The sequence below is a fragment of the Ambystoma mexicanum genome, chromosome 2p (genome assembly GCF_040938575.1).
Source record: "Ambystoma mexicanum isolate Mex_15411 chromosome 2p, UKY_AmexF1_1, whole genome shotgun sequence".
NCBI lineage: Eukaryota > Metazoa > Chordata > Amphibia > Caudata > Ambystomatidae > Ambystoma > Ambystoma mexicanum.
This window is the reverse complement of record NC_090923.1, coordinates 759,884,798-759,911,239: the sequence shown is the minus strand read 5'-3', so window position 1 is coordinate 759,911,239 and position 26,442 is coordinate 759,884,798. Positions and strand designations below refer to the sequence as shown.

Genomic DNA, 26,442 nt, shown 5'->3' with positions numbered 1-26,442 from the left:
CATTCCATTTCAGAGGCATTTATCCCTGGTTTGCAATTACTTCCATGCAGCTAAAAATCAAAAGTAGCCTTCTGGTTTCTTTCAAGTAACCTGACCTTTTGCACTGCCCTCTGCTCTAAACCTGTGTGCAAATGTACACAGGAAAATAATAATGCTGTCGTATTTAAAAGATTTTCATGCGTGGAAAGGCCTGGTACGCACCTTATCTGGAGGGCTGGTCTTCCTTCTATATCTCCTGTGTCCGTGGCTAAGATGTATTCTCGCTCTTTCCCCTGTTGTCTTTTTGCTTCATCACCCTTGTTTTTGTCCGCAAGGGGCTTCTGCCCAACACTCTTTGGCAAATTTTCAAATGGTTTTAAATTTTGAATAAAATTGCGTGATCCCTCACTAGGGGCGAGTCTTGGGTTGGGCAGGATTTTTGACTTTTTATTTTGGTTCTCCCTTGCTAGTTGAGGCTTTTTATTTTGTTTTTCCGCAGGTTGTTTCCGTCTGACTCCCACATCTTTATCTTTTGCTTCGGCTGTGTTCTCTGCATTGAATAGAGGAAACAGATCTTTGTTTTGATTGGGGATGGTTGTTTTTTCAACATGACCTGTCACACTGTTTGTTCTCACCAAGTGCGGCTTTTGTCTTTGCTCAGGGCCAGTTGGCAGGGAAATCACTTCCTTTTCATGATTTACGGTGTTCTGCGTCACTGTTTTGGGAACGGATCCTGGTTTTTTCATTTCTTTGCTAACACCCACTTTTTTCCGCAGGTTCTCGCAGTATGTCTTGGCCGTTTGAGTTGTTCTACATTAGCATGCTTTTGTCCAATGTCAAACCACTTTGCCTGTTAGGCTCAGATTTTAAGAGTTATGGTGTCGCTGAAGCAATGTAGAAAGGCTCTGTTATCTTCATGTGTATCTTCCATTATGTCAACGAGAGTCTTGAAGATGACGTCTTCCGAGTCCTTCTCTCGGGCCCTCCTCTCTTTGGTTGTGTCAATGTAAACTTCTACATATATTAGTTTTGATTGAATTAAGGCCAGTAAGATGGACTGGTCTTTGTAGTTTTCATGGAGAGCCTCGCATAACTTGAGGAACGGTTACACATGGATCCAACTGCTGTTTGCATGGCGGCACAAGACTCAGTATTGACTTGTAGGATTTCTGAGGCTATAGCATTTTAGTTAGTACCACTAGAGTTCCTTTTTGTGTGGACCTCTTTTTGTAGGATCTATTCTTCCTCCTCCCCACACTCTGTAGATAGGTCTGTGCTTGAGTCCTCCCTTTCAAGTTTTTTTATGGTTCCTTGTGGTCGATTTATGGGGACACAGATATTTCTTCTTAAATGAGCTTCCTTTCTGTTCTGAGCTTCTGGGGAGCATGTGGCATTGTTCGTTGAGGGTTTGGATTTTATTTCAGGAGCCATCCGTAATGTTGATTTGTTTAGTTCCACTTCTCCGATGGTTCGTTTGACTCGCGTGGGATTGGCGCGTTGATGTTTTTGCTGGAAAGCTAAACTCCATCAAGGCAACATCCTCTAGGTTCCGTCTACTTGGGGATTGGGTTTGGCTCTCATCCTGTACATTTGTTTTTTTGATGGATCGATTTTACTTCCAGGGCTCACTTGCTCCCTCTCATCGATGACTCGACTGTGTGTTTCATTGATCCTCTTGATTGAGGTCTGTTCTTCACCATTTCTTGGCCGGGTCTGATTGTGATGGTGCTCAGACAAGTCGCATCTCCCTGAAGCTTGGAGTAGTTCAAGGTCGGACACCTCTTGCTCCACTTGCAGTACCCCAAGTTTCGTTTTTGGGGGGCTCCATCTTAGCTCAGAGTTTTTTTACCAAGGGCACTGGCTTTCATTTTGAAGTGCCATCTGATTGACTTTGTTTCTGTTAAGGAGTTTTCTCTTGGTCTATATTTTTGACAACAAAGCGATTTCTGTTGCGAGCTGGTCCCTTAGCACACATTTTTGGTTGTCCTTAGTTTATCTTGGGCAGCAGCATTTGCTGTCCTTTGCATAGACAAGGGTTTAATTCCATTAGGGGTGGCCTTTCCCTGTCTCACATTTTGGAAAACTCTGCTTGTTTTTCAGTGCGTCTGGTGCAACGTGTGGTTTTACAGCAGCTGTTTCCTCACTTTCTTGATATTTATTGTCATCTTGACTTGACTTCTGAATTTTTTGAGAAGTCATTAGGTCTCCCACAGCGTCTTCATAGAGAGGGGAGTCAACACTGTCTCGGGGCAGGAATGGGTTTTTAGCCTTGTGTGTGTCTTTAGTCTTATGTGCGTCTTTTGATACCTTTTCAGAAAAGAAAAAAAATGCCTCTTCAGCTTGTGCAAACAGAATACCTCCTCAACCTCCCCCGCACTCTCCACTGGAGTGTCCCGCATGAGGGAGGGCGGCCTGACCACTCCCCACCCCCCCCCAACGTTCAGGCTCCCAGCTGACTCCAGCTGCTCGCATGCATGCACGGCTCCCATGGACGCGCTGCCAGCCATCAAGGACCGCTCCAGCTGTTGCTTGCATGATACAGGTGAGGAGAGGCGGTGCGAGCTAAGGGACACAGTGGGCACAACAGGGTCTGCTGGATTCAAGATCTTGCATGTACGGTTTCTCTGCACACAGGCATTCCGAGACTCGTCCTGTGTAAGTGGCATTGGGCCGTGGGGCTTGCGCTGTAGTCCATACCACCACTGCTTTACGGTGCAAGATAAACGCGTGGTTGCTCACACAATGATTCTCACAGTGGATCAAGGGCGGGCTCAGCTGCAGGCACAAGTGCGATGGGCCGCTCGCCTTGCCCGTGGTGACGCTTGGATCATGGGCCTCTGGCTCTGTGTGCGGGGGTCCTGCTTCTTTGAGTTCAATTCCATTAGCGCCCTTCCACACCCACTCCGCAAACACTCTCTGCGTCTAGTGTGTAACTTTTCTATGATTAGGTCTGCCTCCAGCAACCGCAAAGGAAGAGATACTGCAGCTCCAGCAGGGTACCTCGCAGGTTCACAGGTCCAAACACTCTGCTAACACTCCGCCTACCATTATCCACTTGGAGTATACGTTGTTGCCGTTTTGTACTCCGCCTTCTCATTTTCCAATTTGGTAATCTATTCTGGCCTTTGCCACTGAACTGGACCACCTTGTCTGTCGGGGTAAAACGGAACCCACAGAAACAATTTTAAAGTCCAACAAGATACAGTTGGTTTTATTACATTGCAATACAATCACCTGCAGCAGGTTCCCGTCTAAACTAAAAAGCACCCGTGTGTATGAATCGGTCTTTATAGAGGTTCTTTGGTAATGACGAGCCTCTTGTCAAATACCTCCATAGGAATTAAAGTAGAAGCAGTCCTGAGAGGATTCAGTCTCTAACTTCAAGGAGCATATTACTGCTTCTCCATTATCAATGTCTGTTGCACTTGCTGCTTCATTCTAGAATGCATGCCCATAGTCTTTCTGCATTGTCTCATATTGGAGGTACCCTTTTGTGGGGCTACCTGCCACTTTCTCATTCCTCTAGCACTCTGGGTAGTCTAATACCACCTCTTCCTGCTTATTATTGCCTGTTAATTATTGCCAACACCCTCCTGCATTGCTATCTTTTGCCAATACCCTCCTAGTGCTGCTAACTGATGCCAGGGCTCACTCTCTGAAGTTTGTACCACTTAATAGTGCCAGGAACCATGGTGGTTGTGCCCCTCCCTAGTGAGATTTTTCAGTTCTACTATTAAAGTAAAATAAAAGGAATTATATCATGTCTCACGTGCCTTAGGTTTTGGTTAACTAGGACCTCCTAGGTGCATTGCTAGTAAGGGAGCAAAAGATGGGTTTCACCTAACCTTTATGCATCCTCTCATTACCTTCTGTCGCCAGAGTCCTTCCATGCAATGAAGCTATATTTTTCCCTCTTCTCTAGCTTGATTAGCATATGTAGTATACCATAAGCAAACCTTTAAGTGTGGTCACCATGTCCAACTAATGTCTATCTTACCTCACTGTCTCGGGACGATAGCTCAGGGGCAATGTGCTTACCTTGGAAGCAAGGCGACACAGAGCAACAAAGGTTCGATCCCCGGGGCTGCGCTTAGAAACCTCTGGGTAAAGCGCGTTAAAAATAACCTATCATATCATTCCTACTGCTAGGCCCAGGATTTTATAAGGTAATTCTGATGGTACCTTTCAATGTAACTTTTATTAGGTGGTTCCATGGCTGAACAAAAGGAACACACAGTCGGAAGCAAGAAGTGCCAAGACAAAGGACCAACCCTAAATTGAGCATAGTGTGATTAAAATACCACTTTCTGAACTTCTTCCCTGTCTCTGAAGTCTGTAATGCCCCTGTTCAGGTGCCAACAGCTAAGCTGTGGAGCTTTATGTTGTGAAAGACACACCTTTGATTCTTATAGGTGGAGGCATCCAATTTGTGAGGTATGCTACTGGCTGCGAAGACAGATATAGGATCAGTTGTTTACCCTGGACTTGCAGGTAATCGGCTTAAGGATTGGAAGGGTGGGTGTGCCTAAAGTTAGTATTTGATCATTACATTAAACAGGAAGAGTGAAACGACTACCATTCACTGCGATGAACAAAAGTATTTCTACTTTGTCGATGCTCAATGTAAGACATTGCATATTCTTACAAGAGCAAATGTTGGTATTTGGGGAAAAAGCCATAATAGATGTCCTTACAGGGGAAAAATACTGGTGATATTTTGGCAAATCCATCAGGGGCATGTGCTTTTAATTGGCAAAATTGACCTTTGTTATATTAGGTTACTTTGTTTGTATCGCACCAAAGCCTGTAGGCATCAAGGCGCCGAGAGACAGGAGTATGAGGCTCAAGCTAGTAGGAATCAGTTGTGCTGATTGAAGAGCACTGTTTTTAACTGCTTGAATTTAGAAAGAAGATTTTCAGTTTTTCTTACACATAGTGGCAAAGCATTCCAGGCTCTTGCCCCCTGAACGTGAAAGGCCCTCCCCAGGCCCCTGGCACGTTTTAACCTGGTGCTGTTTCGGGAAAAAGCTCTCAGCCGATCTCAAGGTTTTTTGGGGATGATATGTACTTACTCATGTTTTCAGGTACGCCGGAGCGTTCCCAAAGCTACATTTATGGCAAATTGTTAGCAGCTTAAATTGAACACGAGCTGCCACAGGTAGCCAATGGAGTATTTTCCTTGCTGCAGCAGTTGGTTCAGACCATTTCATCTGAAAGATGATGCGTGTGGCTGAGTTCTGAATTTTTTTAAGCTCTTGGATATCTGACCTGTTAGCACCTCCCAGGAAGGCGTTGCAATAGTCCACACGCGGGGGAGGTTTGCTGCCCTCACAAGTTTGGTTTGATTTTCTATCGCAATCAGGGGCGCGACCTGTTGAAGCACCTTCAGATAATAGTTTTTTTTGTGATGGCAGCTACATGGGCATTACAGTCTAGGCTTTCCTCCATGTAAGTGCCAAGAGTCTTAATTTTAGGCACAACCTTTATTTGACTGCCATCAATAACGAAGTTGGAGTAGTTCTGGCTAAGACCGATTCTAGAGAGTCTTGCACCAAACAGCATAAGCTCTGTCTTGGCCGCATTCTGACACAGCCAATTTGTTGACATTCATCTTTTTATAAGCAAATAAGTTGTGTCCAACAACAACTGGTCTTTTTCATAATCCGCAGTGACTTCCAGAACCAGTTGGAAATCATCCGCATAATAGCAGAAAAAGATATCCATAGATTCCAGGTCATTACACAATGGTAGGATGTAAATATTGAATAACGGAGGGAGAGGCAAGCCCCCCTGTGGTACTCCACATGTGATGGTTCCAACCTCGGCGGCACTGTCACCCCAGTAAAATCACGAGAGGGGGCCCTCCAAAAAGGATGTAAGCCATGTAATTGCCTCCATCGAGAGTCCTCCGACCGTAGCTATACGTTCGAGCAGAATTTCATGGTCTAGCAAGTTGAAGGCTGCTGACAGATCTAATAACATCAGCAGCCCTGACTTGCTATGTTCCTGTTTTGAGAGCATGTGTCTCTGGAGATCAAGGTGGGAACTCTTCGTGCCATGGAAACTCCTAAACCCAGACTGTTTTTCATTTAGAATACCCGCGGTATAAACATGGGATTGGAGCTCCACTGTGGCCACCTTATCAATGAGTTTAAGAAAAAATAAGGTGTTCGTAATGGGTCTGAGGTTGGTGGCGTCTGAAGGGTCCAATCCTGCTTTTTTTTACCAGTGGTGTCACTGGTACACTCTTAATAGATTGAGGGATGAGATGTGTTTGGAAGGAGAAGTTCACATACCTACACAAGAAAGGAACAAATCGTTCTTTATGTTCCAGTATGATTTTAGATGGGAGCAATTTGCCAGGACAGTTGGTAGGATGCATGGTTTTGAGTATTTCATGCATCTCTGCCTTATTCAGTTCTTTGAACCTAAAACCGATAACTTGATCTTGCTAGGGGTGGATTTCAGATACTGAAGTGGACAAACCCGAGCAAGAATTTGTACTAGTTTTCCCTAAGGTTGCTCTGATTATGAGAGGAGGTAATCTTTGATTAGAAGTTCTCAGTTGTTTTCTCTTCTGAATTTACTGCATGTCTACAACACATTACAATTGATAGCCAAGTATTCATTTTTGTTTTTCTGAATGTATATTGTCCATATTTTTTCATGCTGACGTACGGCCATGACCAGTAATAATAAATGACTAGCAATTAAAACATATTAATTAAATTAAGGACTTTACTAGTGGCATTGTGTCTGTGATTTGCATGTATTGACCAGTTTTTTTCCATCCTTTCTCTCACCCACGCCGTTAGTTTTCTTAAGAAATGTATCGCATTTTTGAATAGCTGCTTGCTGCGGAAATTGGATGAAGATCTAGCCAAGAGACTGGCAGCATAACCTCTCACCCCCACTAGTCCTGTCACTGTTCAGTGTTTTGAAGGAGATCAGCATGCAAGAGTCGTACAGGGGTTCTATTCTGACGTCTGCAAGAGATAGCCCATGGGTCACAAGGAACAGAGTACAACGGGCAGTGTAGCCTTTGCTATAAGAAGATTCAAATGTTCTTTCACACCGCTGGTCTGTCCTAACTCCTCCGCCCTTCTCAACTTCAACCACTAACTTCTTCTCACCCCCTCTCCCTCTACCAGTTTGGGTGATTGCTAGGTCAGTGTCTCCCACCTGTGCCTCCTGACCGTCCTCTTGCCAGCCTGTAGGTGAGTACATTCCTAGAATGGATGACTCTGGTGGTAGAATGGTGCTTGAATGGAGCAAGGTGCCAAATGCTGCAAGGGCGTCCGGCCTGCACACCTGCTGGCACTTAAAACGGGCATATACCCAAACGTGTCTAAGTCATGCAGGGGTGGCTTAGGGTGGGCCGGGCAACCATCCAGGGTGCCATGCCCCACGCCATGCCAGCTTGGGGGGAGTCTTTCAAGGGCTCCCTGAGCTGGCGTAGTAGAAGTTGCGGCAGGCGCCCTTTTGTTATTAAATGTGCCCCTGGTGGCGGGACACATTTAATATAACAATAGGGTGCTGATGCTTTGCATCAGAACTCTATTCACACGATTACCTCCTCGCTCCGACACGGGAGCGAGGTGGTTTGCATTGGAATAGGGCGCTCATGCATTCCTATTCCAGTGATAAGCTCCCCGCGATTTGCTGGAGCGGGTAGGTAGAAAACAAATGTGGCGCATCCTGCCCCCCTACCCCCACTCCAGCCCCCTGTTGACCACGGGCAGGAGGGGGTGCCAATTCGCGCAGTGCGCTGCTGCCGCTAAGGCTGACCCTGAAGTCCTGGTTTGTCTCAACACTGCTGCATTTCATCCAAAACACTAATTCTGAGAAAATGAGGCTGCTGTTTTGCGGGGATGGGAGCCGACCAGCTAGAATGATATGTTCTGATAAGATACTGATCAACATAGCTCTCAACTCACACGCTTTTGGCGGGTGTCATCCGCCTTGTAAAGTGTGGACTCACCCGCCAAGCCTCCTGCAGGCCCATTCATTTCAATAGGCCTCTCACCCGCCAAAAACAAAATCGGGTGTTTTTACTCTGCGACTCAAATGGTTGGGAGCTATGGATCAATTATTGGTATTCTTGTATAGCTGACTGAAGAAGTCATTCGCCCATGCCCCTCCCTCTCTCCCCGAACGCTTCACTTCCGGGTTGTTTCTGTGTTCCACACTTATTTTTACTGCTCCTGCGGGCACTACCCAGGGAGCCGTTATTGCAATCTACCGTTCTCCCTGCTCCCATGCCATTTTCCATAATATCTTCCGTGGGGACCAACAAATGATATTATTGCAAAACAAACTGATTAGCGTATCACTTTTGCATGTTCAACTTACCTTACCTGTCTCCGTTGACAGACCAATGAAATGAACAAGAAGGCCAATTTGGAGCAGACTCCCGCCACCCTCCAAACCAGTAGAACCCAGCTTTCAACTAAGAATATGTTTTAAAGAATAAATAACACGGGCAGTAAATAGAAATTAACACTCTCAGACCCAAAGTAATGTTTAGACAGTGACACGGTTGAATGTTCAGACAATCTCAACATTAGCCTCTTGGCCCACGTATAAAGCCAGTGGCCTGGTTTGGTTGTTTGAATGTTGCATCCTTCGTCAGAACTTTTACAAGTGACTTTTTTTGCGTCATTGAAGCTTAGTCTCTTGTCTACCATGTCTTCACACAAATTCGGCGAAACTGAGATTTTGAAAGATTGCATCCTTTGTTCATTATACTGTAGACATGTGGCTTGTAATCTTTTACTCCGCATATACCTATGTTAAGTTAATGCAGTCATATTCAGTGCATCATTTTAGTATGAAAATGTGAATGACTATTAGTTTATTTAACCCCTCCACTCACACATATGGCCTGAAACGAAAGCAAATATTTTGAAAATGTAGTCATTCTAAATGTTCAATCTCGTTGTTTGGGGGAGCGAACATTGACCTTCACATGGACCATATACCTGCACCCCTATAATGTGACAATTCTTGTGCTTTTAGCTCCAAATCTGCTTGCACTGTCCCGGGTATTCCACTAAATGCTGCAGAAGAAAGGTTCTAGGTGGCTTGCAAGGAAGTTAACTTGCTCCACCTGCATGCAAAACATTCAGTTTGCCCCTTGACATGATTGTATTCATGCAGCAAGAGTATGTTCGTTCTTGGTGCTGCGAGTATTTGCATTTGTTTGTTTGAAATGCAGTAGAGTGTTTACTTCCACTTCAGGTGGCGACTACTTCAGCGATGAACAGATGCGGCTGCGAGACCCCTTGATGTATGAACATTATGTCGGGCAGTACTTGACGGAGGAGGAGATCATGTTCATCAATAGCAAAGAGATGGCTGAGGCCACCTGCCTGTCCAAAGTCATATTGAACTCCTTCGACGAGCAGAGCCTTCAGCGCAGGCTTCACAGACAGCAGGAGCAAGAGGATGCCTGTATGGAAGAGGAGGAGGAGGAAGATGAAGGTTAGACACTCCACGTACTTGGTGCATTGAAGTGGCCATTTTATGGTGGTAACCTTAATGGCCGTACACCCTTTTTGTAGGTTTATTCTGTATATTCGGAATGTATTTTCAATATAGCCTTATGAGCTTTGTGTGTAAGATTCAAGACTCCCCGTCATTCCAAGTACTTGCTTCTCTGCTCATAATGCCAGCTCTGAGCCCCAATATAATGATAGTTTAGTCATGTAGACCTCTTACTGGAAAATTATTTGAAGCGAATCACTTGTTTGCATACATCTCGGATACATTACTGTTGGCAAGCAAATCACTTAAGGAGCATTACCCTTGTGTTTAAATGTTCAACTCTTCTACACATAGCATTCCCACCTTTTTAATTGAGCGCAGTTTAGACTCCCTTGAAGAAAGGGCTTTTTTTTTTTCTTCAAACCGTAGGAATGACTTTCAGACTATGAAAAACCCAAAGTCCAATTGTTTGCATTGCATTCGCTTATTTCAGAAGAGTTAACACGTGCTGAAGAGGAGGACTGGGTCCCGGATGGGGATGAAAAGGCTATGCTGCGGGAGGAGTTTGTGAGTCGTATGCACCAGTGCTTCCTGGATGGAAAGGACAGGGACTTTGATTACAGGTGAGGAACTGCATACTGTTAATGATTTCAATCGGGCGACACACCTTGGTTTTAGCCTAGGATGTAGCGCACCATTAGAATGCTTTCTCTTTATTTTCTACGAATTCAATTTGAGATGGCACACAACCTGTCTCACACCCCCTTTTACAAAACCTCCGGGTCACAATGGACCATGAACCAGGCCGGTTGGTGGGAATGCAATATTTATTAATTTTAAAATTCAAGGAAATCACACACTTTAATATTGGGCAGCAATCACCAATAGGGTGATAATTACAATGAAAACTACTGAAGTACACTTGGATAACCTTCTACAAGAACATATCCAAAGCACAATTGAAGAGGAACACTTTTTCAATTGGGATAGATGGCACCCAGAGTTAAGATTTCCCCCTGCAATGTTCCCTCAACCCACAATAAATCAAATTCTGAGTGGATAGAAAGAAGCAGCAGGTAGTCATGGTGGATATGAGGCAGCAAACGGAATAAACATCACAAAATAAGAGGCAAACACTTTGCAATGGCCTAAAATGACACTTGGAAATGGACAAATAAATAATGAATGTGTGGTTAAATCTGAGGCAAATATGATTTCTCCAGCATGGGGTCTGGCATGGATTCACATGCTCATGAATATTCCCCGTCGTCAGGCTGGGAATCCTCGGTAAAGAAAAAACCAGTATCAGTTTCGTTTCTGATCTGTCTTTCGTAGTAATAACCAATCACTGATCTCTGCGTCATACTGACCACAGCCAATGACTGCCCTCTACCTAAGCCCCGCCTCTGGCAGCCATCTTGATGTTTTTACCGCACGTTCATGTGTTGGGATCCTCGTGCTATTGCTCTCGAGCGTTAGTGTTATTTTTTCACGTTTTTTTTCTCAAAAACTTCATTTTTTCGGTCAAAAGAGCCTCAAGCTCCACCGACTCTCTATCCGATCAACGGGGACCCGTGTCGGATTCGTCTGCGCCCCTCAAGGGTGAAGATTCGTCGAGCTACGCTTTTGGAGGACTCCAGAAGTTTCTCAGGCCCAGTCATGGCCCAGGAGAAGGGAAGCTCGACGCCCGGAAAGCTGTTCAGGGTCTGCCCTGGATGCCAGCTTCAGAACGTCTTCAAGGAGGACGAACACTCCTTTTGTCTCTACTGCCTACATGAGGACAAGACGCACGTGGAGAAGGACTGTGCGTTTTGCGGCAACATGTCGGAGCGGACCATGAAGGACCGCCATCAACGTCTCGCCAACTGGCTAGAAGGGAAGAGCCCGTCCGGCGAGAAGAAGAAGAAGAAAACCGAGCGGTCTTCTAAGACCTTTGAGGACGCCCCGGCGACGGGGGTCCAACATAAGGCCAAGCACCGCGAGTCCGCTGGCACCGGGAGCGCCGAACGGTCGGGCTCTACGGGCGCCAGGCAGGGCGCACCCTCCCCGGCACCATCAACCACGAGCCAACGCTCTGGGTCGGGTAAGAGGAAGGCCGAGCACCCGGCGAAGCTCCTGGAGAGGCCCCGGTCGAGCTCGAAGGCGGAGGGGGAGCGAGGCGGTGTCCCCCCCCTCAAGGATAAGGCGGTGAGCGCACCTAAGGTGGTGAAGGCCTTAATCCATCCGGCCAAGCCCTCTATCGAAACTGTCGCGGCGGCCCTGGCTCAGCCTGTGCAGGCTACACCAGTGGTGGCGACCTCGGGGCTCAGAGTCTCCCTGCCACCTCGGAGGGAGTCCTCTTTTGTGCCCATCGATAGGACCCCCGTGAAATCCCCCGAGGGGAAGAGAGAGGGGGGGCAGGGCGTCGTCAAAGATTCGGCTTCAACCTCGGAGGAGGAATTGGTCGAGGTCTTAAGCCACGGCCTCGGCGTGGAAGAAGACCGGCCCGTCGGGATGGATCCCGACGCAGGTGACGACGACATCGTCGAGGGTACCGACGGGGCCCCTGATCGCCCGTCGGATTCCCCTCTGCCAGCACCGCAAGACAACTCGGCGGCCATTTTGTTGGCTATACAGTCCTTATGTTCAGAGATAAGGACGAGACTACCGTTGCCGATGGAGGAACCTCTCCCGTGGGGGGACCCAGAACCGGGACCTTCTGGTGCCCCCCCTACTAAGAAAAGAAGGATCCACCCTCCACCTCCTTTTCAGCCGTCGCGCCCCGTCCAGCCCTCCTCCCCGTCCACCCGAGGGGATGATACGGGGACTGACACGGCAGCGACGGGTACGGACGACGAGGTATACGACGAGGATTTACCGTCGTCGCCTCCCACCAGGGCTTCTCCGCCCGACGAGATTGGATCGTTCCACTCCATGATCACCAGGGCATCCGAGCTTTTCCAACTCTGCCCTGAGGAGAAGAAGAAGGAAGGTTTCCTTTATCAGCGGCGCGAGGCCAAGAGGAAGACGGTCCTCTCAGTGCCTCTATTGGACGACATTTGGGATGAGGGCCTCACCCTCCTCAAGAACCCTTCCACGACGCCAGCTAGAAGAGACCGGTATGAGAAGAAGTACCGGGTCCCGGACACGGCCCTCCTGTGCCTCCGGGCGCAGCCTACCCCGGACTCCGTCGTCTCCGCGGCGGCCAGGAAGAAAGCGGGGGGGTGCAGCCTCCACATCGACTTCCCCACTGGACGGTGAGGGAAAGAAATTGGACGCTATGGGACGCAGAGTCATCTCGTCGGCAGCGACGACGATTAAAGCGGCCAACGCCTTGGCTATCGTGGCCCGCTACGATAGGGAGCTCTGGTACAAACTGAATCCCCTGCTGGACTTCCTGCCGGACGACAAGAGGACAGAGGCCCTGGAGATCCTGCAGGAAGGTGAGGTGGCTTCGGACCACGCCATTACCGTTGCGACGGACATCGCCGACACTGGGTTCCGCCAGTTGGGCAACGGCGTTTGCCTTAGGCGGCGTGGATGGCTCAAGGCTACGGACTTCCGTCAAGACGTTCAGACCAGAGTCCTGGACATGCCCTTCGATGGGAACAACCTGTTTGGGAAAACAGTGGACGATTCCCTTCAGGCCATTAAAGCGGACACTGAGACGGCCCGGGCCCTGGGAGTTCTGCAACAACGACGGACGCCCTTTCGGAGCAGCGGAGGCAAGGGCGCCTCCAAAGGTTCCGGCGGCGGTTTCTCCACCTACCGTCAAGCGGCCCGCTCGTCGTCTCAGGAGGCCTACAGAGGACGAGGCAAGTCTGGCGGACCCCGCCGTCGTCGCCAAGGAGGTCAAGGCGGCAAAGCCTCGTCGAAGCAGGATTGAACCGGCCGTGGGGTCGGGCCCCCACCGAAGCATCCCAGTGGGAGGCCGGCTGGCGAGCTTCGTCAGCGTGTGGGAGTCCATCTCCACCGACCGTTGGGTGCTGGACGCCTTGGCCCGGGGCCACACGCTCGAGTTCCAGAGAAGGTGCCCGCGAGTCCCCCCCGTGGCCAGGAAAGAACTTCACGTCCCTCAACTTCTCCTGGAGGTGAAAGCGATGCTCAGGAAGGGCGCCATCGAACTCGTCCCAAAGAGGCTTCGGGGCTCCGGAGTTTACTCGAGATACTTCCTCGTGAAGAAGACGACGGGGGGATGGCGCCCCATCCTGGACCTGCGACGTCTGAACAAGTTCATCAAGGCGCAGAAGTTCCGGATGGTCACCCTCCAACACGTCCTGGGTCAGCTGGAGGAAGGAGACTTCCTGTCGTCGTTGGATTTGGAGGATGCCTACTTCCATATTCCCATCCTAAAGGGGCACCGAAAATTCCTCAGGTTTGTGGTCCAAGGGCATCATTACCAGTTCAAAGCCCTCCCCTTCGGACTACGGTCGGCACCCAGGGTATTCACCAAGTGCCTCGCAGCGGTGGCGGCGCAGCTGCGCCGCGAGGGGGTCCACGTCTACCCCTACCTGGACGACTGGCTCATCCGAGCCAAGACAAGGGAGCTCGCCGTGGTTCACACGGCAAGGACTGTCCAACTTCTCACGGACCTGGGATTCTCCTTGAACTACGCCAAATCCCACCTGGTACCCGCGCAAGACTCTCTGTTTCTGGGAGCGAGGCTCAACACAGTGTCTCTTCTGGCCTCCCCGTCGGAGGAGAGGACCAGGACCATCCTGGGCAAGGTGCAGCGGATGTTGGTGGCCGACGCGGCCAAGGTGAGGTCCATCAAGTCCCTCCTCCGAATGATGTCTTCCTGCATCTACCTCATTCCCATGTGCAGGCTCCGGATGCGCCCGTTGCAGGAGTTCCTGGACGCGCGCTGTATCCAAACGACGGGCAGCTTCGAGGAAAGGATCACACTCGACGAGAGTTTCCGACGAGCGATCCGGTGGTGGGGCACCCACGCGCATCTGACGACGGGCTTGGACTTCCAGACCCCAGCCCACCAGGAGACAGTGACCACGGATGCCTCCCTGGAAGGGTGGGGAGCGCACACCGAAAATCTGCACGCAAGAGGCCTTTGGCTCCCGACGGAGAAATCCCTACATATCAACGTCCTGGAGCTCCGTGCAGTGTTTTGGGCCCTCAGGTCCTTCCTTCCGTCCCTCAAGGGCAAGGTGGTGAGGATCTTCACCGACAACACCACCACCATGTTTTACATCAGGAAACAGGGCGGAACCAGGTCCCCAGCACTGTCCAAGGAGGCGCAGGACCTGTGGCATTGGGCCATCGCCCAAAGGATATTTCTGGTGCCGTTTCATCTGGCAGGGATAAAAAACACCATCGCCGACTCACTCAGCAGGGAGCTGCGCTCGTGCCACGAGTGGGAGCTACGGCAGGATCTAGTGGATCGCCTCTTCCGACGGTGGGGCACACCCCAGATCGACCTGTTCGCGACGGCGACGAACTCCAAGTGCCGGAGGTTCGCCAGCAGGTTTCCCCAGGCGAGGAGCATGGGCAATGCCTTCTCGTTCCCCTGGGAGGGCCTGTTCCTCTACGCGTTCCCTCCCTTGCCACTGCTAATCCGGCTCGTCAACCAGCTCAAGAGGTCACGGTGCAGGATGATCCTCGTCGCACCTGCGTGGCCGAGGCAAATATGGTTCCCGGACCTTCTGGACTTGTCAGCGTCCCCGCCAATCAAGCTGCCGGTGGACGCGGATCTACTCTCCAGAGAAGGAGGCGCCATCCTCCACCACGACCCGAAATCGCTGAACTTGCGGGACTGGCTCCTGCAGCGCTAGAGTTTGGAGGATACGACATACCGGCCGACTGCAGAGAGGTTCTTGCAAAGGCCAGGGCGTCCTCGACTCTTAAATGCTACGGACACAAATGGAAGAGGTTCTCTGTCTGGTGCCACGCACAGAAGATTAACCCTCTACGGATTACGGCCCCCCAAGTACTGCCGTACCTGCTGACGCTGGCCAAAGCTGGACTGGCACACGCGTCCATCAAGATTCATCTTGCTGCGATCTCCCGATACACCAGGACCACGGGGCGGACGTCCTTGTGGTCTCATCGTCTGGTGAAAGAGTTCATGAAGGGACTGTTCAGATCGTTCCCGCCGGTGAAGGCTCCGGCCCCGGCGTGGGAGCTCAACGTGGTGCTGACCAAGCTCATGGGACCTCCGTTCGAGCCTCTGCACTCAGCTCCGTTGAAATTTCTGTCGTGGAAAACAGCGTTTCTTGTGGCCATCACCTCCGCACGTCGAGTGGGAGAGATCCAGGCCCTTTCCTGCAAGGCCCCGTACTTGACTTTTCACGCAACAAGGGTAGTGCTCAGGACGCACCCCTCCTTCATGCCCAAGGTACCGTCGGACTTCCATCTCAACGAACCCTTGGTGTTGCCTGTGTTCTTCCCGTCGCCTTCGTCGCCGGCTGAGAGGACTTTGCACTCGCTGGATGTGGCTAGAGCGCTAAAGTTCTACGTGGACCGCACAAAGTGTTTTCGGAAGACGTCACAACTCTTTGTGAACTTTGGACCTGTCAATCAGGGGAAGGCTCTCTCGAAGGCTTCCATTTCCAGATGGCTCTCCGGCTGTATCATGTACTGTCACCGGTTGGCAAACCGACCGCTGCCTGGCCGTCCGAGAGCCCATTCCACCAGAGCGATCGCAGCTACCACGGCGTTCCTATCTGGTGTGCCCCTGCTGGACATATGCAGGGCTGCTACGTGGAGGTCGACGCACACCTTCACGAAATTCTACTGCGTCGACCGGGATTCCAGGGAGGAGTCCAGGGTCGGCCAAGCAGTGCTGCGCAACCTGTTCGCCTGAGGTGAGCCTGGTGAGGAGGTAAGATGCTTAATGTTGAGTTTGATGTGATGCTTAATGTTGAGCCTTTGCCACCTCCCGTAGTTGTGCATGTGTGTACTGCTATGTATTCTTTATTCATGAGCATGTGAATCCATGCCAGACCCCGTGCTGGAGAAGGAACAAGTTACTTACCTGTAACTGTTGTTCTCCAGCATGGGTCTGGCATGGATTCACATGCGAACCCTCCCACCTACCCCTCTGCGGCTCTTCACTTGGTCATACTGCCACTTCACGTGCTTCCAAATCTGAAGATGGCTGCCAGAGGCGGGGCTTAGGTAGAGGGCAGTCATTGGCTGTGGTCAGTATGACGCAGAGATCAGTGATTGGTTATTACTACGAAAGACAGATCAGAAACGAAACTGATACTGGTTTTTTCTTTACCGAGGATTCCCAGCCTGACGACGGGGAATATTCATGAGCATGTGAATCCATGCCAGACCCATGCTGGAGAACAACAGTTACAGGTAAGTAACTTGTTCCTTCTCACAATAGCATAATGTATAAACCCTAGCAATCACAAGGCTAAGTATCATCAAAGGCATACAGTTCAAAAGCAAGTTGAAAGTAAGAACATGATGCAGCCGGAATCACCCCTAGAAAGTTGCATTTTTTTTCTCAATTGCAGTTTTAAATGTCAGGCGGTTTTTATTAAAAAACGGGTGAAATACTCTGATTTGGAATGCGATTTTTGGGCTGGGGATAGATTCACATAACAAGGACAATATAGAGGTAATTGGATGGCTATAGCTAAAGAACTGGATGAGATTTGCAAGTGAAAAGGAGGTTCGGTTTTGATAAAATGAAGCCGTGAAAGAGATGAAATTGGTTTGGAAAGAAAGACAAGTTTTACTTAAACTAGATTATCAAGACTAGATAGTTAAGGAAAGACACAGTACAATCCAAGGTTGATTAGTGACGTCAACCTTGTCACCCCCGCGTTCACCTTTATGTGGGAATTAGTTTAAATTATTCCAAATATTGCTAAGGAGTTACAAGATGAGATGAATGAAAGAATTGCACTAACACTAGAAAAACAAGGACAGGGTGCACAGAGAATTCTAACCGTTTTAAACAAGTTGCCAGGGTATGTATAAGGTTAATAGGAGAGTGGAACAAGACAAAGGATCAAGATGGGTAGGCTATGTGTTTCTATGGGATGGGGAGATACTCGCAGTCCACGCTTGACCTTGGGATTTCGGAATAGTCAACCAGGTTCTGGTCACCACACGACGGGTGCCGGATAGCAGTGGACTCTCCTGGCAGAACCGCAGCTAGGCCTGTCTGGTCACTGGATGGCAAAGGTACGGCTGGATGCAGGTAGTGGTACAGCTGGATGGCAGAGGTACAGCGGGCATGCAGCTAGCGGGCACAAAGCTGGTCGGTCTCAGGATGCTCCCCAAAAAGGGTACCACAACTTTTCACCCTTTTTTTAGTGGGGTTTTTAGTTCAAGGCCTTGCTGGGATAGAGTCAGCTATGCTTTGGCTTTGGAGTGGATTCTGGAATCTGGCAAGATGAATGTAGAAGATCAGGCATGCAGGCGCTGGAAATTCAGGAGTGTGTGTCTGTCTGTGAGCTCAACCCTTTATATAAAAGCGGGTGACATCAAAGAATGATATGGTAGGGCAGGCTAAGGCTGAGTACGCCCCTGACAACTGGATTGGACAGGGGTGATCGTTACCACCCTCCTATCAGCTGATAGGACTTTTAGAGACATGCCATCAGCTTTATGATGTGGGTTTACTATGTCCAGAACCTCAAACGGTAAATTTTTCCACAACCCAGTTTTGACATAAATAGCACATTTTTACATTGGTGGCATCTTAACAAATCACACGGGCAGTTTACATATTTTACGCAGAGCGTGCCAGTCCAACTCTCCAGTTTGTAAGACTTTGTTTCATCCGCTTAACAATTTATTGTCATTTTCAGTAAGAAATATTTGGCCTAAAATTCTGTAACTTTATACATGTGTATATATTATTATTATTAGGCATATCAGTATTGAATTTCAAAGTGGCATCATGTACACTTCCCTTAGAGTATTCTATTGTCTGCCATTTCTGTTCCCAGTATGGCAGTGAAGGCTACAACGTTTTTTAAGTTTAAAAACCACAAAATTACATTTACACTGTTAACTTTTGACGTCCCTGCAAAGTCCTGTTGCAAAGATAAGTTTCAAAGTTTCTTAATAAAATAGTAATTTGAAACAAATGGGGCTATCCTTTGTCCTTCACTTGACCCATTTTTTTCTCAGTTACCACCACTGTCATTTCAGCCTAGGGTGGTCATGGAGTTTTTCTTTGAAACTCCTTGGTTTGAGTGAATAACTGGTGTCACTTCCCAGGTCGCACGTAGGTGTCCCAGATCTATTGTCTCCGCCTGCAGCACAGACAAAAGTCTGATGGGCAGGGGATGTTTTAGTGCTCTTGGTCCATTCAAAGTTTTCAAGGTGGCAATTAGCATGCATGTGTCCTAGAAGTTATTGGTTGCTCCTTGTGGGGGAAGGCCTCAGTTTAGCCAGCAGAAAGACCTGTTCTGGAGCTTGCAAAATCCAGCCAATGCATTTTAATTCCTTTATTTTCTTTTATTTTGTTCTGAATCAAAAACAAGCCTTTTGAATAAAACATCCTATATCTCTTTCCCCAGCAAAACCCCCTTTACATTGCTAGACAGGGACAAGTTCTTATTCAACATTGTACTTAAAACAGGCATTTTCTTTTGGTTTGCAAAAGCCCAGTTTGACACACGGTGAAAGCTTCTAGGATTTCTCTTTTAAATTCGGTTCTTCCATCTGACTTCCCAATATTGTTTTGCAGCCATATTCAGTTTCTTTTATCCAACAGTTTGTTCAAGCCACAGGTTCACTGAAATTGACATATGCCCATAGAGCTACGATTTCTTTAAAGCCTTGATTTTTTTGACATTTTGTAACCCAAAAGTTAAGCGTTTTCTCACACGGTTTCTTAGATTTCCCAGATCTGGCTTGACACTAGCCTGACATTCAGGGATAATGCTCTCTTCTGCTGAAGTACAATGTGAATATGGATGGGCATCTCAGGGCCTTATTGATACAAGCAGTGTGATATGGAATAGATGAAAATAGTGTCAGGGCAGCATCCTTTTTAGTGTAAAATATTCCCTTTTCAATGGGAACTTTTTGCAAGCAGCTGAGCAGCGCTGTCTTTCTCTTTTTTTATTTTTTAAATTTGCTTCTTTTGGTGCACACAAGAACACACCGGCACTTTTCTCGATGTGCTCCCTGTTCCAACTCGCCCAATAGGTGTTTGGCAAGATGGTGCAGCCCATCTTTTGTTGCTGCAAAATGCTGTTTTGATGCAATGGTGATCCAAGGAGCCAGTGCAGCCATTTTGCTGTTGACTGCAGAAGCGCAGTTTGGTTCTGGAAGGGAATTCTTCTGAGTGGGTCAGTGTAGCCCACAATACACATCTGCTTAGAAATTGTCTTTACATCTTAAAATACAGAAAAAGATTTAAAAAAGAATGCATAGTTCACGTACCCTTAAGTCTTAACAGCTATTTATTGTAATGTATGGAGAGGTGAGAAAAAGAAATCGCCAAGGTGTGCGTCTCTTTATTCACAAGTGTATTTGCCCATTCAAAGTTATGATATGCGCTTACTACCATGTGTTGTCTTGTATTCTTGTGAGGCTCTGCATAGAACGCATTTTGGGTGTACTACGTAATGTGTTCAGGGATTATTTGCATGTTTTCACTGTTCCTGTGAGGGTGGTGTATTGGTCATTTATGCATTTTCATTTTGCGAACTGTCATTTGGTAGGTTTCCATAATCCTTAATGGCAGCTCCTGTCAATTTTGTGAATCGCTACACCAGGTTCTGCAGGATTCAACTTTCTTCCTTGCTTATACAGCTTCTTTATTGATGCTAGTCTGTGCTGGATATGTATTCGATTTTTTGCAGGAATCTGCATTGTTTTAGCGAAAATGAAGTAGTTTGTAAATTACAAATGGTAGTTGTGTTGGAAGTCTTTAATCTGTGAGACATTTGATGTTTTTGCTTTGCCACCCGCCCCCATAGTGCCCCATAAGCACCCAGTTGGCTAAGGCTCCCGGTTTTATGGTATTTTTATGTCTGTATTTACTTTTTGTGCATTTATTTTTCTGGATTTATCCACATTTATTATTTGTAATAGAAAAACATAATTTGCAGCCATTATTCTTCTGCTTTTATTTAAATGGACAAAAAAATGCATTTATTAAAACGTGCGTAGACCTAGTGCACACTAATGGAAGTGGGTTATTCCACATCGTCTGCTCCATTTTTGCCATTTTATGTTGATATATACCACGCTCTGTTAACACCCAAGGGCCGTCTCCAGGCGCTCACATGAAAGCAAGAGAACAGGGTTGGTTAGTGAGGGTAGAGCAATAGGCTAAGGATGTTTTCTATGTGACTGTTGTGTCTGATTTATGTGTAGATTGGTAGATATTTAAGGTTGTGCACACTGGCTTGTTGTGTCCGTACGTTTAAGGACAAGTGTCTGGGTTTGTTGTAAGCGTGTGTTACTTCTGTTGGGTGTGTTAGGGTATAGGTTGTCTAGCCTAGTCGGCGTCTATTGTGTTTGGGTGGTGCATTTGAGGAAGTAGGAGCGGGGTGGTTAGTACACTGTCTACTCTAAGTTCTTCTATGAATAATCTACACAATCCGATCTATTGTGAGGCATGACTAGTCAATCTAGTGAAATACATGGTTAATCTTCACAATGCTATCTAAATATGACACATGTCTGATCCTCACAATTTCATCTTCAGTGAGACTTGTGGCTGGTCTTTGAAATTGCTAAAAGCAGAATATGGCTATCTGACACAATTAAGCTAAATGTATGTAGGAGTATGATATTAGTTAATAGAAGAGGTGGGTTTTACACAAATAGGCTAAGTGTGAGATATGGCTGACTAGCACAAATGGGCTTTAAAGCAAGGTGAGCCTACCCTACGCCATTAGGCTAAGTGCGAGCTATGGATACCTTAGACATACAGGCTATATTTATAATCGGTAATACGAGTGGTGGAGTATTTAATGGAGTACAGTAATAGCTGCAATCCCCACCCACACTTGCCCTATCAGTCGCTGCTGGTTCACTGTTGCAGGCTTCCCATGCTAACGGGGGCAAACATGGAGTGGAGCTGCTTCATCGGGAGCTGCCCTTTGCCTTGTGGCCTTGGCCATGAGGGGTGGCCTAAGGTCAATCACAGGTTAGTGGGCAGGATACAGGGAAACGGGAAGCGGTGGAGCGGGGTAGGGGAAAAGATGTGCAGAGCGCACAAAGTAAAATGAAACCCGATTCCCATCAAACGAAAATACGGTCTCTGGGGCAAGGATGGTGTTACCAGGCTACTGCAGTCTTAACCATGTCAAAGGTTGCTCCTGTGATTGCTGACAACATGCATCTTAGATCAGAGGCAGTTTTGTATACAGCTTTAACATCGCTATGCTGCCAGTTTGCAATGCTTTTGGCCTACAGTGCATGATTGACAGCATAGGGAACCAAGCAGAAAGACTTGCTTTTCCGTTTTTTGCATTTTTATAAATACTGACCTAACAGAAAACAGGAAGCCTTGTCTGCAATACTGAAGAAGGCTGTGCATTTGGTGCCATTTTGTGATTGTGGAACTAAAAACCCTATTAAATTGGTGACTTGGGTTTTAAATGTCTTTTTGCCTCCACAACTGGGCATGGAAACCAGTATCCCAGGCCTGGGCCTGTCCTTAAATTCCGGGTTGGGAGCTCCAAACAGCTGTGACCAGATCTGGCCAGATGTAAGAATGGGTAGCTGTGACTCACTCCTGAATGCACCTTTTGGTTTGCTCGACAAGGTATGAATGTGGCGTCCATTCCTTAATGGTGCCTGCTGAATGTTTGAAGGTGTGTCTGATTGGAAGCTAGATGTCCATTCAAGATCTGTATGAGAAGGGGTATATCCACCATATCTTAGTAAATGCAGGGGCTTGTCTTGAAGCAGATCTCTCTGCTCGCACACCATACAATTATATGGCAAAGTGCAGCTGAAACCTGATTTCTCCAAATCCCCTCTAGACCCAGGAAACTACACTGGTGATCTTGTTAGTACATCACTTGCAGCCATTGAACATGTTTACCATGTGCCTTGGACCCTGACTGCTATGAGGGGCCAGCAGTGTGTGAAGACCTACAACTGCAAAAGCATCTTCTTTCCTTCTTCAGAACTGCTTACCTCCTGTTTCCATTGAGGATGCACTGACTCGCCTCTGAGCAAGTGACGTCTTGCAGGGTTTTGGCTTCTTAACCCAGATACTTGCAGGCTTGTTTTGAACAGAAACGAACCCTGTGCCTGTACTAAAGTATTGAGCACAAACTGATTTGTAAATTGTGTCGACTCTGCCTAGGTTTTTTTAATTATTCTTTTTTTTATTTTTTTGTGGCTTTAATCTCGAGCTTGCGTCATTGGCTTGTCACCAAGTTCTAAAATCGCATACAAAGTGAACTACTTTCCTGAACTTTATGGAGGATCCATCATGACTTATTTTAAAACCATAAAGCGGTTACCAGTGGCACCTTGGAGAACATTGATCGGCTTGCAAAATATGCTAAATAGTCAGAAAAACTGAGCTCTCCAGCTTCCCCTGGGAGCTGCTCTTTCCATCTGCCTCACATTGTGACATGGCCCCCTTAGAAAGTATCACAAATAGACTTGTGATAACTGCAGGACTCTTTTATACAATTTCAAGGGCTGCTGTCACGACTTATCAATGAGCCTTGCCATAGATTTAAAAAAAAATTTTTTTGGAGTGCAGTGAAACAATGTTGAAATGTAGTTATTCACAAGTCGTAAATGTATAATGATATTCTGCAATGGGACTTTGACACTCTTCCGTTGCTTTTTTATTTTTTTTATTTTCCTTTTCACTTAAACCCCCCCCTTCTTTTCTTGATTGGTTTTTCTTCACTCTTACATCCAGTACCCTAATGTTCCACCTTTCCATATCTTTCCCCCTTCCTCAAAATACATGACCATTCTCCCTTTAAGTGACTTCTGAAGAAGTTACTACCCCTAAAGCCTCCTATAAGCTTTTTACCTCTAACATTTTTTCTTTTGGAGGATTTTAGCGTGATCTTTGGAAAGCAGTGGGGCAGTTGACTGATTAATAGGGTAAACTACAAAAGGTGGGGAGCAAGTAATGAGGGGTTTTGCATAGGAGCTGGTACCAAGGGGAGTTCACAATCTAAAGACACAGGAACAGTGGCTAGCCCTAGGTAAAAGTAGGACCTTTTGGGGTGTGGTTAACATGGAGCGTACAATACTGATGGGCAGAAAGGAGCAGGGCATGCGAGAAGGGCTGTTACGAGGATAGAGAGGGGGGCACAATGGCCCCTCCATGCGGAGGTCGGGGTGAAGCCCTACATGTTGAGGGTAGCAAGTCCTTGAGAAAAGTCCTGAGCACCTTCCTGAATTAAAGAACCGTGGGGCAGAGTCTCCTACTTAATACATATACTGTGTGGACAACCCCTCATTATGTACTGTTGTATGCTATCCTGTACATTTTTTCACCCTGCTACCCTCTTAGGAAAATAGCTTTGATTGTTTGTTCTTGCTTAACTGTGTAGAGTCCAGCAATATACAGAGGAGTCATGCAACCAATGTATAGATTGGCCAATCTGAACGCTAATTATATAAGGATTTTCTTAGACTTCAACACTAGTGAATTCAGACAACTGTTTACCCTCTAACTCTGGCATCCTTGTTTAGTGGGACATGCCCTGAATTGAGATTATTGGAAACTGTGCATGGAGGCCTTGTCTTTGAGGTCACCGTGTAGGCACGATTTATTATTAAAAAAACAAATCCTCAAAAATGTGGTTTAGTTATATCGCTCCAAGCCACAGCGCTTGAGTGCTGCATCTTCCAGGCAAGGTTCTGCTTTTCCTATGGTAATGCTGAGAATCTGGCTATATAAAGGAATTGGAAAACCAACTCTGGCTGCTTTCATAAACAATTCTACTCTCCAGTTTCCGATCTTTGAAGATGTTGCTTGATTTTCCATTTAACAAAAAAGTATGTTATTGATTTGTTCCAAATAATAAGAGGTTTTTTATTTATTTATTTTTTTCCCCTCAGCGAAGTGGATGACAATCCTGATTTTGATAACCTCGAGATTGTGACCCGTGATGAAGAAGAACGTTATTTTGATGACGAGGAGCCCGAGAATATTGAAGAAATGGACGCATAGGCAGGGGAGGGGCGTGTGTGCAGAGGTGGTCTATAGCCATTTCTATGCTGGCCACTGAAGACTTTTATCAGAAATTCCTGTAAAGCCCCCCAAAAGACTGAATTGGAAAGGCAAGACTACATTGTTAAATTCTTGCCTTTACTCAAATATTTTGTTTTCCCAACTTAAAAGTATGTTTTTTTTGTTGACAAAGATGCAGTACAATTACGTATGAATGGATACATTTTTTTCAGGCTGCTACCCAGCTCATGACTCGGTTTACAGGCCACAATAAAAAGAATGTGCAAAGTCTATAACCAGAACAAATTTTCATTGGAACATCAAAATACCCTTTTTTGTAAACTTCTTTAAAGTGGTTTGTAACATTGATTACTTGTCCTATGCCATTCGCAACTTCCCATCTGCAGAGGAGGTCCCGAAAAGTAGAACAGTAAGGCAAATATTCTGATTGTTCTCCTTGTTAGTGCTCATCCGTGTGTTTGGTTTTCTCTGACCATTGTACAGTGCGTGAAGGTGAAAGTTATACAAGTTGTCGCAGAGAAAGGACTGTTGGTTAACTTGAACAACTGGCAATTCTAGCTCAAAGGCGATAAGTGAATGGCTACACACAAACGTGTTAATCTTTTGATGGCTGAAATAAAAAAACTTTTGTTGGTATTGTTCATTTTTAACATTTAGGTAGTCTACTTGCCATATATGACAACATTATCGGAATTAGCCAAAGGCTATTCAGTCATTTTTGAGAGACTCAAGGCAGGAAGTATGTGCTGGCAAGCAGCGTAGACTAGACTCTATTCATTCACACCTTAGTGATGTGCATATACAATGGTGTTTGGCTTCAATTCCTTCTGTGCATTGGATATATTCTAAACTTGTTGGACATGCCATTATTTTGCTTATGGATGGCATTGATCATTTGACTGTAGATCTGGATCAAATGCATTGTGGCAGTCACATGGGCCCAACCCTTTGAGGGGATCCTCAGTTCTCCTGGACGAGTCATTTCCCAGCACCTGAAAGACGATGCTGGTGCCCTTTCATTGTAACAAAATCTCCTGTTTTGTGTACAGAAGGCAAGGGGCACCCAAGCAGGAGCTTGAAAGGCCAAGCATTGTCTGAATATATCCCGAAACCGTTCATCTAAAAGGGGATGTCTGGGCTAAATCTCCCATCATAAACTATTCCCAAAGACCAAAAACCTGAAATGGATCAGAGATCTTTCAGTGCCCGGTAAGATAAAAGGAGCACTAAGGTAGGCCCACTTCCTCAGTGGACTTGCCTGAAAAAGGGTCCCCAAATTGCACTAGCCCCTGCAATAATGATTTAATAATGCTTTACATAGAACATATTTGCATACAATATCACCCAACCAAAGTTGGTACTTATTTATCGGCCTTGGAATGATGAAAGGTGGAGTTTGGCTTGCTGGGATTTGAACCTGCGACCTGCAGGTCATACACAGATCGCAGCAGGGACAGCTTAACCCACAGAGCCATTTTACCGGCTATATTCCCCCCCTCTGTATACACTCTAAACTGCAAAGAGGGGATACAGATAGAAGCTGGTCCGATCACTGCTATAAGTCTTTTGCCTAACCTTGGAATGGAGTGAAACAAGTACTTGCAGGAAACCTACCTCATCGTGCAGATTAGGAGAGGAAAGGGGGTGCTCACAAGGAAAGCGAGTAGATGCAGGGATTCCTGGTCTGGTTCAGAGGAAGATAGAAGAAAATGGCCACCCAACCGGGCATTTTTCTCTCTGCGCCAGTGAATATACTAGGAAGAGCTCTTTCTTGGAAGCTAAGATGCATTTTTTACTGTACCCCAGATGGAGTTTTTGTGTGTGCTCTCACAGACCCAGTACATGCTACTCTTCAGGTGTACCTGGAGGTAGAT

At 46.9% G+C, this 26,442-nt stretch overlaps 1 protein-coding gene across 2 annotated transcripts in view; it reads left to right on the top strand.

Moving 5' to 3' along the window:
• The window catches only part of CCDC97 (coiled-coil domain containing 97), a 114,303-nt gene extending 89,094 nt beyond the window's left edge, over positions 1-25,209 (top strand). For both annotated transcript variants that reach the window (XM_069644402.1, XM_069644401.1), the window contains 3 exons: positions 9,220-9,462; positions 9,959-10,088; positions 24,436-25,209. In XM_069644402.1, coding sequence (XP_069500503.1) covers positions 9,220-9,462; positions 9,959-10,088; positions 24,436-24,547 — 485 coding nt within the window. In that variant the 3' untranslated portion in view covers positions 24,548-25,209. The remainder of the gene's footprint in view (positions 1-9,219; positions 9,463-9,958; positions 10,089-24,435) is intronic.
• The last annotated feature ends 1,233 nt before the right edge of the window (positions 25,210-26,442 follow it).